The 15,384-nt window shown below is 33.9% G+C and overlaps 2 protein-coding genes across 2 annotated transcripts in view; one reads left to right on the forward strand and one right to left on the reverse strand.

The window, feature by feature from the left end:
- Positions 1 to 15,384, forward strand: part of LOC135123342 (dorsal root ganglia homeobox protein) — a 146,114-nt gene that overhangs the window by 78,880 nt on the left and 51,850 nt on the right. The window lies entirely within an intron of this gene.
- On the reverse strand, positions 10,843 to 11,440 carry LOC135123343 (ejaculatory bulb-specific protein 3-like). Its single transcript, XM_064047903.1, has 2 exons — positions 11,190 to 11,440; positions 10,843 to 11,139 (listed from the first exon to the last, which is right to left on the reverse strand). The coding sequence occupies exons 1-2, from the start codon at positions 11,371 to 11,373 to the stop codon at positions 10,943 to 10,945; spliced, it is 381 nt and encodes a 126-aa protein (XP_063903973.1). The 5' UTR covers positions 11,374 to 11,440; the 3' UTR covers positions 10,843 to 10,942.

Below are 15,384 nucleotides of genomic sequence, written 5' to 3' on the forward strand. Positions count from 1 at the left end.
GAATTCCTTATGTTTTGTTTTTGAAGACATTTGAAAGAATCTCGGGGACTTCCTGTGGGTCTTATTTTTGAAGTAGTTTGAAAGAATCTCCGCCATCCTTTGCTTTGATTTTGAAGTAATTTAAAAGAATCTCGGGGATCCCTTTTATTTTGTTTTTGAAGTAATTTGAAAGAATTTCGGGACCCCTCTGGACCTTGCTTTTGAAATAATTTGAAAGAATCACAGGAACCCCCTGTGAGTCTTATTTTCGAAGTAAGTTGAAAGAATCTCGTGAAGTCTTTGTGGTTTGTTTTAGAAAAAATTTCAAAGATTCTCGGGTGCCTCCTCTGCGTCTTGTTTTTGAAGTAATTGATAGAATCTTGGGGTCTTACTGTGTATTGTATTTGAAGTTATTTAAAAGTATCTTGGGGACCAATTGTGTTTTGTTTTTGAAGTAATTTGAAAGAATCTCGGGGATCTCTTGTGGGTCTTGTTTTTGAAGTGATTTGAAAGAATCTCGTGAACACCTTGTGTTTTATTTTTGAAGTAATTTCAAAGAATCTCGAGGACTTCTTGTGTCTTGTATTTGAAGTAATTCAAAAGAATCTCGGGGACACATTTTGTTTTGTTTTTGAAGTAATTTGAAAGAATTTCGGGAACCCCCTGTGGGTCTTGTGTTAAAAGCAATTTGAAAAAATCTCGGGAACCCCGTGTGGGTCTTATTTTCGAAGTAATTTGAAAGAATCTCGTGAACATTTTGTGTTTTATTTTTGAAGTAATTTGAAAGACTCTCGGGTGCCTCCTCTGTGTCTTGTTTTTGAAGTAATTTGAAAGAATCTTGGAGTCTTTCTGTGTATTGTATTTGAATTCATTTAAAAGTATCTCAGGGAACCCTTGTGTTTTGTTTTTGAAGTAATTTAAAAGATTCTCGGTGAACTCCTGTGGGTCTTGTTTTTGAAGTAATTTAAAAGAATCTCGGGGACCTGTTTTGTGTTGTTTTTTAAGTAATTTGAAAGAATTTCGGAAAACCCACGTGGGTCTTATTTTCGAAGTAATTTGAAAGAATCTCGTGAACCCTTTGTGTTTTGTTTTTCAAGTAATTGTAAAAACTCTCGGGTGCCTCATCTGCGTCTTGTTTTTGTAGTAATTTGACAGAATCTTGGAATGTTTCTGTCTATTGTATTTGAAGTTATTTAAAAGTATCTCGGGAAATCCTTGTGTTTTGTTTTTGAAGTAGTTTGAAAGAATCTTATGGAGCCCCTGTGGGTATTGTTTTTGAAGAAGTTTGAAAGAATTTGGGGAACCTCCTGTGGGTCTTGTTTTTTAAGTAATTTGAAAGAATCTCGGGGACCCCTTCCGTTTTATTTCTCGTAATTTTTAAGAAACTTGGGGACCTCTTGTGTCTTGTATTTGCAGTAATTTAAAAAAATGTCGGAGACCCCTTTTGTTTTGTTTTTGAAGTAATTTGAAGGTATCTCGGGAACCCCCTGTGGGTCTTATTTTCAAAGTAATTTGAAAGAATCTTGGGGACCCTCTGTGGGTCTTGTTTTTGAAGTAATTTAAAAGAATCTCGACGACCCCTTGTGTTTTATTTTTGAAGTAATTTGAAAGAATCTGGGGGACCTCTTGTATCTTGTATTTGAAGTAATTTAAAAGAATCTCGGGGACCTCTATTGTTTTGTTTTTGAAGTAATTTGAAAGAATCTCGGGAACCCTTTGTGTTTTGTTTTTCAAGTAATTGTAAAAACTCTCGGGTGCCTCGTCTGCGTCTTGTTTTTGTACTAATTTGAAGGAGTGTTGGGATATTTCGGTGTATTTTATTTGAAGTTATTTAAAAGTATCTCGGGAACCCCTTTTGTTTTGTTTTTGAAGTAGTTTGAAAGAATCTCGGGGACCCCCTGTGGGTCTTGTTTTTGAAGAAGTTTGAAAGAATCTCGGGAACCTCCTGTGGGTCTTGTTTTTTAAGTAATTTGAAAGAATCTTGGGAATCACTTGTATTTTGTTTTTGAAGTAATATGAGAGAATCTCGGGGATCTTTTTGTGTCTTGTTTCTGAAGTAATTTGAAACCTTCTTAGATGCCCCTTATGTTTTGTTTGTGAAGTACTTTGAAAGAATCTCGAGAACCTCCTGTGAGTTTTGTTTTTGAAGTAATTTGAAAGAATCTCGAGGATCCCCTGTGTTTTATCTTTGAGGCAATTTGAAAAAATCTCGGGAATACCCCGTGGGTCTTATTTTAGAAGTAATTTGAAAGAATCTCGGGAAACCTTTCTGTTCTGTTTTTGAAGTAATTTAAAAGACTCTCGGGTCTCTCCTCTGCGTTTTGTTTTTGAAGTAATTTTAAAGATTCATGAGGTCTTTATGTGTATTTTTTTTGAAGTTATTTAAAAATATCTCGCTGCCCCTTTGTGTTTTGTTTTTGAAGAAGTTCGAAAGAATGTCGGGGCCCACTGTGGATCTTGTTTTTGAAGTAATTTGGAATAATCAGGGGACCATTTGTGTTTTGTATTTGAAGTAATTTAAAAGAATCTCGTGGACCCCTTTTGTTTTGTTTTTGAGATAATTTGAAAGAATCTCGGGATCCCTCTGGGTCTTGTATTTGAAGTAATTTGAAAGAGCTTTGAGGTCTTTCTGTGTACTGCATTTGAAGCAATTCAATAGTATCTCGGGGACTCCTTGTTTGTGAAGTACTTATAAGGAACTTCGGGAACCCCCTGCGAGTCTTGTTTTTGAAGTAATTTGAAAGATCTCAGATTCCTCCTCTGCGTTTTGTTTTTGAAGTAATTTTAAACAATCTTGACGTATTCATGTGCATTGTATTTGAAGTTATTTAAAAATATCTCGGGGATCTCTTGTGTTTTGTTTTTGAAGCAGTTGGAAAGAATCTCGGGACCCCCTGGGGGTGTTGTTTATGAAGTAATTTGAAAGAAACTCGGGAACCATTTGTGTTTAGTTTTTGAAGTAATTTGATATAATCTCGGGGACCTCATGTATCTTGTATTTGAAGTAATTTAAAAGAATCTCGGAATCCCCTTTTGTTTGGTTTTTGAAGTAATTTGAAAAAATCTCGGGGACCCTCTGTGGGTCTTCTTTTGGAAGTCATTTGAAAGAACCTCGGGAACCCTTTGTGTTCTGTTTTTGAAGTAATTTAAAAGACTCTCGGGTGCCGCCTCTGCGTTTTGTTTTTGAAGTGATTTTAAAGAATCTTGAGGTCTTATATCTTGTATTTGAAGTTATTTAAAAATATCTCGGGAACCACTTGTGCTTTGTTTTTGAAGTAGTTTGGAAAAATGTCGGGGACCTTTTATGTCTTGTATTTGAAGTAATTTAAAAGAATGTCGTGGACCCCTTTTGTTTTGTCTTTGAGGTAATTTGAAAGAATCTCCGGACCCTTCTGTGTTTGTTTTTGAAGTAATTTAAAAGAGCATTGAGGTCTTTATGTGTACTGCATTTGAAGCAATTTAATAGTATCTCGGTGAATCCTTGTTTGTGAAGTACTTTGAAAGAACTTCGGGAACCCCCTGCGAGTCTTGTTTTTGAAGTAATCTGAAAGAATCTCGGGAAAACTTTTTGTTCTGTTTTTGAAGTAATTTGAAAGGTTTTCAGGTGCCTCCTCTGCGTTTTGTTTGTGAAGTAATTTTAAACAATCTTGACGTCTTCATGTGCATTGTATTTGAAGTTATTTAAAAATATCTCGGGGATCCCTTATGTTTTGTTTTTGAAGTAGTTTGAAAGAATCTCGGGGACCATTTGTGTTTTGTTTTTGAAGTAATTTGATACAATCTCGGGGACCTCTTGTATCTTGTATTTGAAGCAATTTAAAAGAATCTCGGGGTCCCCTTTTGTTTTGTTTTTGAAGTAATTTGAAAGAATCTCGGGGACCCCCTGTGGGTCTTGTTTTAGAAGTAATTTGAAAGAATCTTGGGGACTCTCTGTGGGTGTTGTTTTTGAAGTAATTTAAAAGAATCTGTGTGACCCCTTGCGTTTTATAATTGAAGTAATTTGAAAGAATCTCGGGCACCACTTGAATTTTGTTTTTGAAGTAGTTTGAAAGAATATCGGAAATTCTTTTTCTTGTTTTTAAACTAATTTGAAAGAATCTGTTTCGTGATCGAGGTCGGATCGGATCTGTTGGATTAGCGCGGGAAAAAGGCCTAAATTTTACTTTATTTAAAAGCATATAATATTTGGATTCCTCTGGAAAATTCCGGATTTCTAGATGGTCCGATCTGATCCTGCTAGCAGGTATTAGAAGCTAAAGGTGTATGACAGAAAGGACCAAAGTCAACTTGTTTTTCTATACTACAGCTGAAAGTATTTTTTACTACAAATTATATGAATTATAAAAATATCAATATTCGGTTAATTACCTGTCCTGAGAAATTTATTTGTGATTTTTCCATCGAACTTAGTCCAGACTTTCCGAAAAACCCTTATCGCAACCACCTTCCCTTCCTCATTACGCCACTCCCACACCTCCCACTAATTCGCCAAACTCTAAATTTTCATCACATTATTAAAATCATCCCGAGTTCGCTCTACCCTTTGTCCCATCAGCGAAATCCTGTTCGGCGATCCGGCTCGGGTCCTTTGTTCCCAAAGTCCCTCCGTCGACAATAACAGCGTAAACGCCATCGTCTAATGTGGACAACGACGTTAAAACATGGCAAATTGACACTTGACCCGTTGAAAGCGCTGCTTCGCAAATTATATTTGCGATCCGCGCTCTGACACAACACGAATTCTTTAATTGTAACGAATGTATGGCAAGTACGAAAATAGATCACGTTTTATTCTATCTATATCGCCATCATCGTCCGACCAAATTCATTTATATCAATTTAGATTGCATCGCATTAAATACAGCGCCGCGAATTAGCGCAAAAATCGCCCATCGCGCTCCAACTTTCGGGTTCCGGATGACAATTATTCACGATTTAATCAAATTTTATTTATACTTCTCTTTCAACAATTTGGTGACGTCACTTCAAACCGCGTCGAGCCACAGTGATGAGCCCTCGTTATGATTCCGAGAGGACACCCTCCGAATTTCGACTGCGTAAAACCAGACGTCCATGCTAAAGCGAGCGCTCTCGGCGTCCCGAAATCATTTTTATCGAGCCTCGCATATTGGACAGTTCAATTTAAAATATAATTTCTAACTTTCAAATATTAGCATTTCATATTTACCCTATTACATCACATGACGAAGGCATCGCTCCAGCCGTTTCCTCGTTATGAATGTTTCATATTTTTCCGACGACTTTATTGACCGACTCGGCCCGCCGGCTATGTGACGAATTTAAATTGCATAAGCACACCCATCACGTTAAATAATTCCGAAATAAATCCACTCAACCCGGACCTGGTTGCACGGGAGATGTGCGCGATTGATCCGCCGCTCCGGCTCGAAGGACCAAATTTTGGCAGGGGTGGGGGGAAGTGGTGGATGGAAGCGAGGGAAAATGGGTTGTGGGGTAGTTGGTTTGGGTTATGGTGGCAGTTTTCGCGTAAGCGCATTATTAAACTGCAGTTTATTTTAAATCACGGGTTGACTATATTTAGACTTGAAATGAGATTTCTTAGAAACTCATAACTAACTAAACATTGATAGGAAGATGGATATAGACGAAATGATAAGCATTGTTAAATATGGAAAAGATAAGAAAATATCTATATTGCTGAAACCAGCAAACGAGAGCAGAAACGCTAAGAAGGGCAAAAAATCATCGTATTTGAATTGACGCAGAGGAAATATAGGGTTTATATCAGATATAGAGATAGAAACTTTTATAAAAATATACAAAACGAAGCCAACAAAACAGGAATCTACGCAATATATAAAAGATATAGAATATAGAAGGCAACTTAATAGGCGACGATGAAGGAAAATTAAGAGGATGGAAACAGTACCTACTTCGAACAAATATTAAATAGCTAAATCAGAGGAAGTCAGAGAGAAGAGCAAAAACAAGTACCAAAAAAAAGAACTTTAAGTAATGAAAGTATAGCAGTGCCAACAAGAAGATATAGAGGTGATTATAAATCAGATGAGGAAAAACAACTTTTTATTTTGCAGTATAGAGTAAAGTCACCCAAAATAGAATACGTCAATTTTGAATAAACGAATACTTCCATTGGGAAAATCGATATATTTTAGTGCGTTTTGATTAAAAATTGTCTAAACATGTATAGTCCACCCAAATTTTGCAAAGTAGTCAATGAAATCCACTATATATTCGCTGTGTTTAAAGGGAATTTCAATGTTTTTGTTACTGGACGATATACCGAAAAAACATTTTTTTTTATTTTGTAATATAGAGTAAAGTCACCTAAAGTGGAATACGTCAATTTTGAATAGACGAATATTTCCGTACGGAAAGTCGTGTATTTTAGTGCGTTTTGAGGAAAAATTGTCTAAATATATATAGTTTAACGAAATTTGACAAAGTAGTCAATAAAATCCACTATATTCGTTGTATTTAAAAGGGAATTTTAATGCTTTTGTTACTGGACCATATACTGAAAAAACAAATTTTTATTTTGCAGTATAGAGTAAAGTCGCCCAAAATGGAATACGCCAATTTTGAATAAACGAATACTTCCATAGGGACAGTCGATGTATTTTAGTGCGTCTTGATTAAAAATTGTCTAAACATGTATAGTCTGTCCAAATTTTGCAAAGTAGTCAATGAAATCCACTATATATTCGCTGTGTTTAGAGGAAATTTCAATGTTTTTGTTACTGGACGATATACTGAAAAAACATTTAATTTTGTTTTGTAATATAGAGGAAAGTCACCTAAAGTGGAATATGTCAATTTTGAATAGACGAAAACTTCTATACGGAAAGTTGTGTATTTTAGTGCGTTTTGAGAAAAAATTGTCTAAAGATATATGGTTTAACAAAATTTGGCAAAGTAGTCAATAAAATCCACTATATTCGTTGTATTTAAAGGGGAATTTCAATGCTTTTGTTACTGGACGATACATTGAAAAAACAATTTTTTATTTTGCAGTATAGGGTAAAGTCGCCCAACATCAAATACGTCAATTTTGAATAAACGAATACTTCCATACGGAAAGTCGCTATATTTTAGTGCGTTTTGATTAAAAATTGTCTAAACATGTATAGTCTATCCAAATTTTACAAACTAGTCAATGAAATCCACTATATATTTGCTATGTTTAAAGGGAATTTCAATGTTTTTGTTACTGGACGATATACTGAAAAAACATTTTTTTATTTTGCAGTATAGGGTAAAGTCGCCCAAAATCAAATACGTCAATTTTGAATAAACGAATACTTCCATACGGAAAGTCGATATATTTTAGTACGTTTTGATTAAAAATTGTCTAAACATCTATAGTTTACCCAAATTTGGCAAAGTAGTCAATAAAATCCACTATATTCGTTGTATTTAAAGAGGAATTTCAATAGTTTTGTTACTGGACGATATACTGAAAAAACAACATTTTTATTTTGCAATATAGAGTAAAATCGCCCGAAATGCAATATGTCAATTTTGAATAAACGAATACTTCCATTGGGAAAGTCGATATATTTTAGTGCATTTTGAGTAAAAATTGTCTAAACATGTATAATCTACTCAAATTTTGTAAAGTAGTCAATGAAATCTACTATATACTCGCTGTGTTTAAAGGGAATTTCAATATTTTTGTTACTGGACGATATAGTGAAAATATTTTTTTTTTAAATTTGTAATATAGGGTAATGTCACCTAAAGTGGAATACGTTAATTTTGAATAGACGAATATTTCCGTACGGAAAGTTGTGTATTTTAGCTCGTTTTGAGCAAAAATTGTCTAAAGATATATAGTTTAACAAAATTTGGCAAAGTAGTCAATAAAATCCACTATATTCGTTGTATTTAAAGGGAATTTCAATGTTTTTGTTACTGGACGATATACTGAAAAAACATTTTTTTTTTATTTTGTAATATAGAGTAAAGTCACCTAAAGTGGAATACGTCAATTTTGAATAGACCAGTATCTCCGTACGGAAAGTTGTGTATTTTAATGCCTTTTGAGGAAAAATTGTCTAAAGATATACAGTTTAATAAGATTTGGCAAAGTAATCAATAAAATCCACTATATTCGTTGTATTTAAAGGGGAATTTCAATGCTTTTGTTACTGGACGATATACTGAAAAAACAAATTTTTATTTTGCAATATAGAGTAAAGTCGCCCAAAATGGAATAGGTCAATTTTGAATAAACGAATACTTCCATATGGAAAGTCGATATATTTTACTGCGTTTTGATTAAAAATTGTCTAAACATGTATAGTCTATCCAAATTTTGCGAAGTAGTCAATGAAATCCACAATATATATTCGCTGTGTTAAAGAGAATTTCAATGTTTTTGTTACTGGACGATATACTGAAAGAACATTATTTTTTTATTTTGTATTCTAGAGTAAAATCACCTAAAGTGGAATACGTCAATTTTGAATAAACGAATATTTCCATAGGGAAAGTCGATATATTTTAATGCGTTTTGAGTAAAAATTGTCTAAATATGTATAGTCTATCCAAATTTTGTAAAGTAATCAATGAAATCCACTATATATTCGCTGTGTTTAAAGGAAATTTCAATGTTTTTGTTACTGCACGATATACTGAAAAAACATGTTTTTTTATTTTGTAATATAGAGTAAAGTCACCTAAAGAGGAATACGTCAATTTTGAATAGACGAATATTTGTTGTATATTTTAGTGCGTTTTGAGGAAAAATTATCTAAAGATATATAGTTTAACAAAATTTGGCAAAGTAGTCAATAAAATCCACTACATTCGTTGTATTTAAAGGGGAATTTCAATGCTTTTGTTACTGGACGATATACTTAAAAAACAAATTTTTATTTTGCAGCATAGAGTAAAGTCTCCCAAAATGGAATATGTCAATTTTGAATAAACGAATACTTACATTGTGAAAGTCGATCTATTTTAGTGCGTTTTGAGTAAAAATTGTCTAAACATGTATAATTTAGCCAAATTTTACAAAGTAGTCAATGAAATCCACTATATATCTGCTGTGTTTAAAGGGAATTTCAATATGTACGATATACTGAAAAACATTCTTTTTTATTTTGTAATAGAGAGTAAAGCCACCTAAAGTGGAATACGTCAATTTTGAATAGACGAATACTTCCGTAGGGAAAGTTGTGTATTTTAGTGCGTTTTGAGCAAAATTGTCTAAAGATACATAAATTAACAAAATTCGGCAAAGTAGTCAATAAAATCCACTCTATCCGTTGTATTTAAAGGGGAATTTCAATGCTTTTGTTACTGGACGATATACTGAAAAAACAAATTTTTATTTCGCAAAATAGAGTAAAGTCGCCCAAAATGGTAAATGTCAATTTTGAATAAACGAATACTTCCATATGGAAAGTCGATATATTTTAGTACGTTTTGATTAAAAATTGTCTAAACATGTATAGTCTACCCGAATTTTGCAAAGTAGTCAATGAAATCCACTCTATATTCGGTGTGTTTAGAGGGAATTTCAATGTTTTTGTTACTGGACGATATACTGAAAAAACATTTTTTTTTTATTTTGTAATACATAGTAAAGTCACCTAAAGTGGAATACGTCAATTTTGAATAGACGAATATTTCCGTACGGAAAGTTGTGTATTTTAGTGCGTTTTGAGGAAAAATTGTCTAAACATGTATAGTTTAACAAAATTTAGCAAAGTAATCAATAAAATCCACTATATTCGTTGTATTTAAAGGGGAATTTCAATGCTCTTGTTACTGACGATATACTGAATAAACAATTTTTTTTTGCAATATAGAGTAAAGTCGCCCAAAATGGAATACGTCAATTTTGAATAAACGAATACTTCCACAGGGAAAGTCGATATATTTTAGTGCGTTTTGCATGTATAGTCTATCCAATTTTTGCAAAGTAGTCAATGAAATCCAGAAATTATAAATATTGCATGTGAAAAAGGAGAAGTTCCTAAAAATTGAGACAAAAGACGTTTGATATAGTACGACAAGAAAAACTATGACAAACTCTTAAAACAAGAGGCACATAAAAGTCAAAATTCTGTATAAAAATACCAGAAATTACCCAGAACAAACAATATGGAATCTGAAGAGTTTGGCACGAAGGATGCGTTGAGACAAGGAGGAGTCCAGAGTCCTACATTATTTACACTTGTGATGGATGAGATAATAAAAGAAACAAAAAGCAAAGTAGGAGAATCACATGTTGGCCATGCACTAGAGAAATAAAATATGGTGGTTGATGCAAGGGAAATAAAATATTTGCAGACATATAAAAACAAAAGAAATTGTAATATTGCGATAAATAAGGAAACAATTAAATAGCTATTATCTAAATAATATAAAGACCGATTAGTTTGGTACTCAGAAGGGAATATTCTTAAATGAAAACAACTATTACAACCAATATTCGAAACTTTTGGTTGTCGCTTTGATCCGAAGCAACTCGGGTACCTCTGTGCGGGAATTAAATAGTTCAAATTGCATAATAACTTGATTGAAACGTTTCGTGTATTAGGTACACGACCCATCCCCATGTTTCTCTCCCCATTCCACCCATCCGTCCCTTACTCGGATGTGTGACATTCAAATTGGGAGCTCTGATGTATGCCGGTACCGCGACGAATTACCAGTGCATTACGACTGATTATAGCGATGGAAACTGAGAATAATTTCAATTAGCGTGTTAGAACGATTAACGATGGTAATTAATGAAGAGAGATGGGGGGTGGTGGAGTTTATGGGTCTAAATGCACTTTGAGGATAGCGTCTTCAAAACAAAACGACACACTAACTTATGAACGTTTTATTGATTTGGAACTACATTGTATTGTGTAAATAATTATCATAAACATCGTTTTTTACATGGAAATAACGTGACTGGTAGACTAGTGCAAGGATATAACAAATATACAACACAAACCAACTAATAAACCAATCCTTCTTTCGCCAAGTAGTCGTCGTACTTTTTCTTATAGTCGCCTTGTGGGTCAAATTTACCCTCAACTTCCTTCCACCATTCTGGCTTCTTCTCAATCAAGTGGTGAAGCACTTTCTTTACAGCCGCCTTATGCTTTTCGCTGCACTTGGAGCACCGATTTTGTAGAATCTCGGGGATCGCCTCTGAAATAACCACAAATTCGGAATACGACTAAAACGAAAAATGTACTTACTTTTCAGTTGCTCTCCCTCCGACGTGCATTTACCCTTTTCCAGAACGCAGTCCAAATAGTTTCTCGTTAGACGGTCGTTCTTGATGATTTCATCTACGCTGATGTTCTCTGGCACAAAATATTCTTCACACGATACATAGTAAGCTTGGAAGCAAACTAGCGATAATGCGAATAGAGCGAACATGTTGATTGTGGTTTGTTTGGGTTTGTGATGTCTGTCGAAGAGGTTGTAACCGTATTTATAGTTATGAGTGGTTGAAAGTGGGGTGGGTTGTATTATTTAGCCAAATGCAAGGGAAACCGTCACGGTTAGGCAAATACATCATTTTTAATTCATCATTAGGAAATTACGGTAGTGCTTGAGAAAGAGACAGTCGTGGAATAATACCACAAATGAAATTAATTAAGAGAGAAGGATATCAAAATTTAGAATTTTTAAAAAAGGTAATTTTTGTGTAACGTAATGAGATGTTACTTAAAGTTTAAATTAATGCTAATGGGAAGAGCAGTTCTTTATGTATTAAGCAACTGTTTCATTGGGATAATTTTGGTTATATTAAGTAAGGTCGGTTGATTCATTAGGTGGCTAAAAACGTTTTATTGGATTTTTAATTTATTTTATTAATATTTGCAGAAAATTTCAGGTACGTAACACGGAAAACTTATTTTCAATAGTGAAATAAAGGCACGTAATTATGTTAGTTTGGTAATAAATCAACAAGTGAAATATTTAGCAGAAAGTTGCTATTGTGTTACAAAAAAACCGTTGCGAAATCAACTTTCTGCATTTAAGTATCTCATTTCGGTACCAATTTCTTTTGATTTTCACATGGGGAAGAAAGCAATTAAACTTGAGAAATCTAAAAATCAATTTAGTGTGTCGTCTACTTAATTTGTCTACTGTTTCCATCTAATCTGATGCATTCCTTGATTTATGTTAATCCAGTACAGATTTCGTAATTTCCTCCATTAGTTCATCCACATTCTCCATTCTACGATCAAAAAACTGACTTCTTCAGATATCCAGACACAGAGAAAACGAGAGAAGTTAAATCGGATGAACCCGCTGGCCATAGAATATCCTGTTTATGTGCTTATTATTGTCATCAAAAAATCGTTGCAGATAATTTTACGTTACATGTGCAGAATGGACTGTAGCGTTATCTTGTTGAAAATAGCCACCAGTTAGTTCAAATCAAAATATAAACCCCGCCCACCCACCCCATCTCAATTGTGATGATTTTTCTTATTTTTAGAAACTAAAACACGAATATAAAAAAAAATCATCACAATAGACATAGGGCGGGTGGGCGGGCTTATATTTTGCCTTTTGTTCTTAATATACGTAGTCTTCTTTTCACAACAAGAAATTTAAAACATATTTGAATTTTTTGTAAGAAAATATGTATTTTGCAGTTATTACGTTCCGCCCCTCGGTCTGACAATGAATAAAAAAAATCATTACAATTGCGATAGGGTGGGTGGGTGGGGCATATATTTTGTCCTGTCTTCTTAATATACACAATCTTTTTTTCGCAACAAGAAACTTAAAACTTGTTCAAAATTTTTGTAGGGAAATGTGTATTATGCAATTGTTACGCTCCGACCCTCGGTCTGATAACGAATAAAAAATTCATCACAATTGAGATCGGGACTTTTTTTTAGTTACATATAGTTTTCTTTGAACAACATGATGGTTAAATATGTATTTAGTTTCTTGTTGCGAAAAGAAGATTTCGTATATTAAAGAAACGTACGAAATAAAAGCCCCGCCCACCCACCCCTTCTCAATTGTGACGATTTTTTTTTTCATCGTGAGTCAAGGGGCGTAGCTTAGTTGCCAAAATCCTCATTTGTCTATATCTTTGCTACAAAGATGCAGCTCTTTAAGCAAATCGGGAACTGTTTAATTTGAAATTGTCCTTGGTTTGTAGTAAATATTGTATAAGACGACTTTGTACATCTAAATTTACCTGTCAGTATCTCTGACTGAAATCTAAGTGAGAAAATATATCGCTCCCAACTCCCGATAATGAACGTAAAATGTCTGTAATGTCTGATAAGGGAAATTTATCGTCTACAATTTAATGATGAAGTAATCTATAATCAATAACTATTCGCCATTTCTTTTTTCCATTTTTACTAACTTTTTCAAGACTAACAGAAGTAGGCGGTGACGAAAATTCACTTTTAGATTCTTCCATTATCTTTTAACATCTCACGTCTTTGTTTTTCGATTTCCGAATTTTGTAGGTGGGTCGTGCTTAATTTTTGTTTTCTTCTATTTTTAATATAAATATATAGCTTTCTGTGAACAACACAATAGTTCAACATGTTTTTAGTTTCTTGTTGGGAAAAAAAGACTTCGTATATTAAGGAAAATTGTACAAAATATATACCCCGCCCACCCACCCCCTCTTACTTGTGATAATTTTTTTATTCATCGTGAGCCGACAGCGAAGCTTAGTTGCTAAATCCTCATTTTTCCACAAGAAATTACCATAGGAAATATGTTCTTAAAACTAAGAGTAAAATTTTGTGGAGAAATATGGATTTTGCAATCAAACTCCGCTTCTCGGTCTGTCAACGAATAAAAATAATCATTACAATTGAGATAGGGTGGGTGGGTGGGGCTTATATTTTCCCTTGTTTCTTAATATACGTAGTCTTCTTTTTACAACAAAAAATTTAAAACATGTTCAAAATTTTTGTAAGAAAATCTGTATTTTGCAGTTATTACGTTCCGCCCCACGGTCTGACAACGAATAAAAAAAATCATTACAATTGCGATAGGGTGGGTGGGCGGGGCATATATTTTGCCCTTTCTTCTTAATATACATAATCTTTTTTTCACAACAAGAAACTTAAAACATGTTCAAAATTTTTGTAGGGAAATGTGTATTGTGCAATTGTTACGCTCTGCCCCTCAGTCTGACAACGAATCAAAAATTTATCACAATTGAGATAGGAACTTTTTTAGTTACATAGTTTTCTTTGAGCAACACGATAATTAAATTTGTTTTTAGTTTTTTGTTGCGAAAAGAAGATTTCGTATATTAAAAAAAAAAATAACTAAATAAAAGCCCAGTTTTTCTTTCATACTCGTTCCCATTTCTCTTATTCTCTCTATTTCTTCACATGCATATCCCTTTCCTTCATAATACTTTTCTGTTTTGTTCTGTTTCCCCCCGCCTTCCTTAATTCTTTCCAACATTCTGCTATCATAGCTTCTATATCTTCTTTTACTTTGAATTTCTTTTTTTAGTCTACTTCTGTATCTTTGAATTACCTCTTCATCCCATATTCATATTTCTATTTCATTTCTTTAGTTTCTTCTCTCTTGTTTTTCGTACTCTTGCTCCTTTCCTTTGATTTTTATTTCTAGTGGCCTGTGTTCTAATTCTACCCTTTTCCCCACTTTGAAACTCTCTATTTCTTCCCACGCCTCTTCGTTGACAATCCCGTAGTCTATAATTGACTCTCCTCTAGCCCCCTCAAAATTTCTCAACCCATTTCTTCTATTATCTTCCTCAATATTTTCCCTTCTTTGTTATTTGCTTTGTCTTTTGATGCTCTTTTCTCTCTCTTGTATTTGCTACAAGATTTATTCCTTATTTCAAAAGAAAAAAATGACAGAATGGGTAGGTGGGCGGGGCTAAGTTAAATTTTTCCTAGAGAGTCTTTTATAGGCAAGCAATAGCCCCACCCATCCACCCTCTCTTCATTCCAGTCACCACTCTTACTATTGTTCAGTCTTATCTTATCAAGTTTTAGTCCCGCCCATACACTCTTTATTTTCGTAAAGGGTACCTCATTTGCCACAATTAGTCTTACTTACAATTACTAGCCCCGCCCACCTACCGTTTATTTTCTTAGAAGATATGTCATTTGCTAGAATCCGTCATATCTCAACGAATACTAGACCCACCCACCCTTTATTTATTTAGGGGGTATGTCTATTAGCAAAAATCAATCGTTTGTTATCATGTATTAGCTCCACCCTCTCGAGCTTTTCTCATTGGCGATTTTATTTCTGTTGAGTATAAGACCCACCTTTCAATCAGACCAGGTAAAATTAATCTCTAAAATGGAGGCAGGGTGGGTGGGCGGGGCAAGACTGTTAAAAAAAAGAAGAAAACGCTAATCGTAATTTTTACCAAGCATTTGCTACAAGGTTTATTGCTGATTTCAAAAC

The sequence above is a fragment of the Zophobas morio genome, unplaced genomic scaffold (genome assembly GCF_036711695.1).
Source record: "Zophobas morio isolate AGI-343-1 ecotype UQ-CSIRO unplaced genomic scaffold, CSIRO_AGI_Zmor_V1 ptg000006l, whole genome shotgun sequence".
NCBI lineage: Eukaryota > Metazoa > Arthropoda > Insecta > Coleoptera > Tenebrionidae > Zophobas > Zophobas morio.

Coding starts and splice junctions, on each gene's coding strand:
- LOC135123343 (XM_064047903.1), bottom strand. CDS start 11,373: ATGTTCGCTCTATTCGCATTATCGCTAGTTTGCTTCCAAGCTTACTAT. Junction 11,140..11,189: donor GGAGGGAGAGCAACTGAAAA/GTAAGTACATTT, acceptor TGGTTATTTCAG/AGGCGATCCCCGAGATTCTA.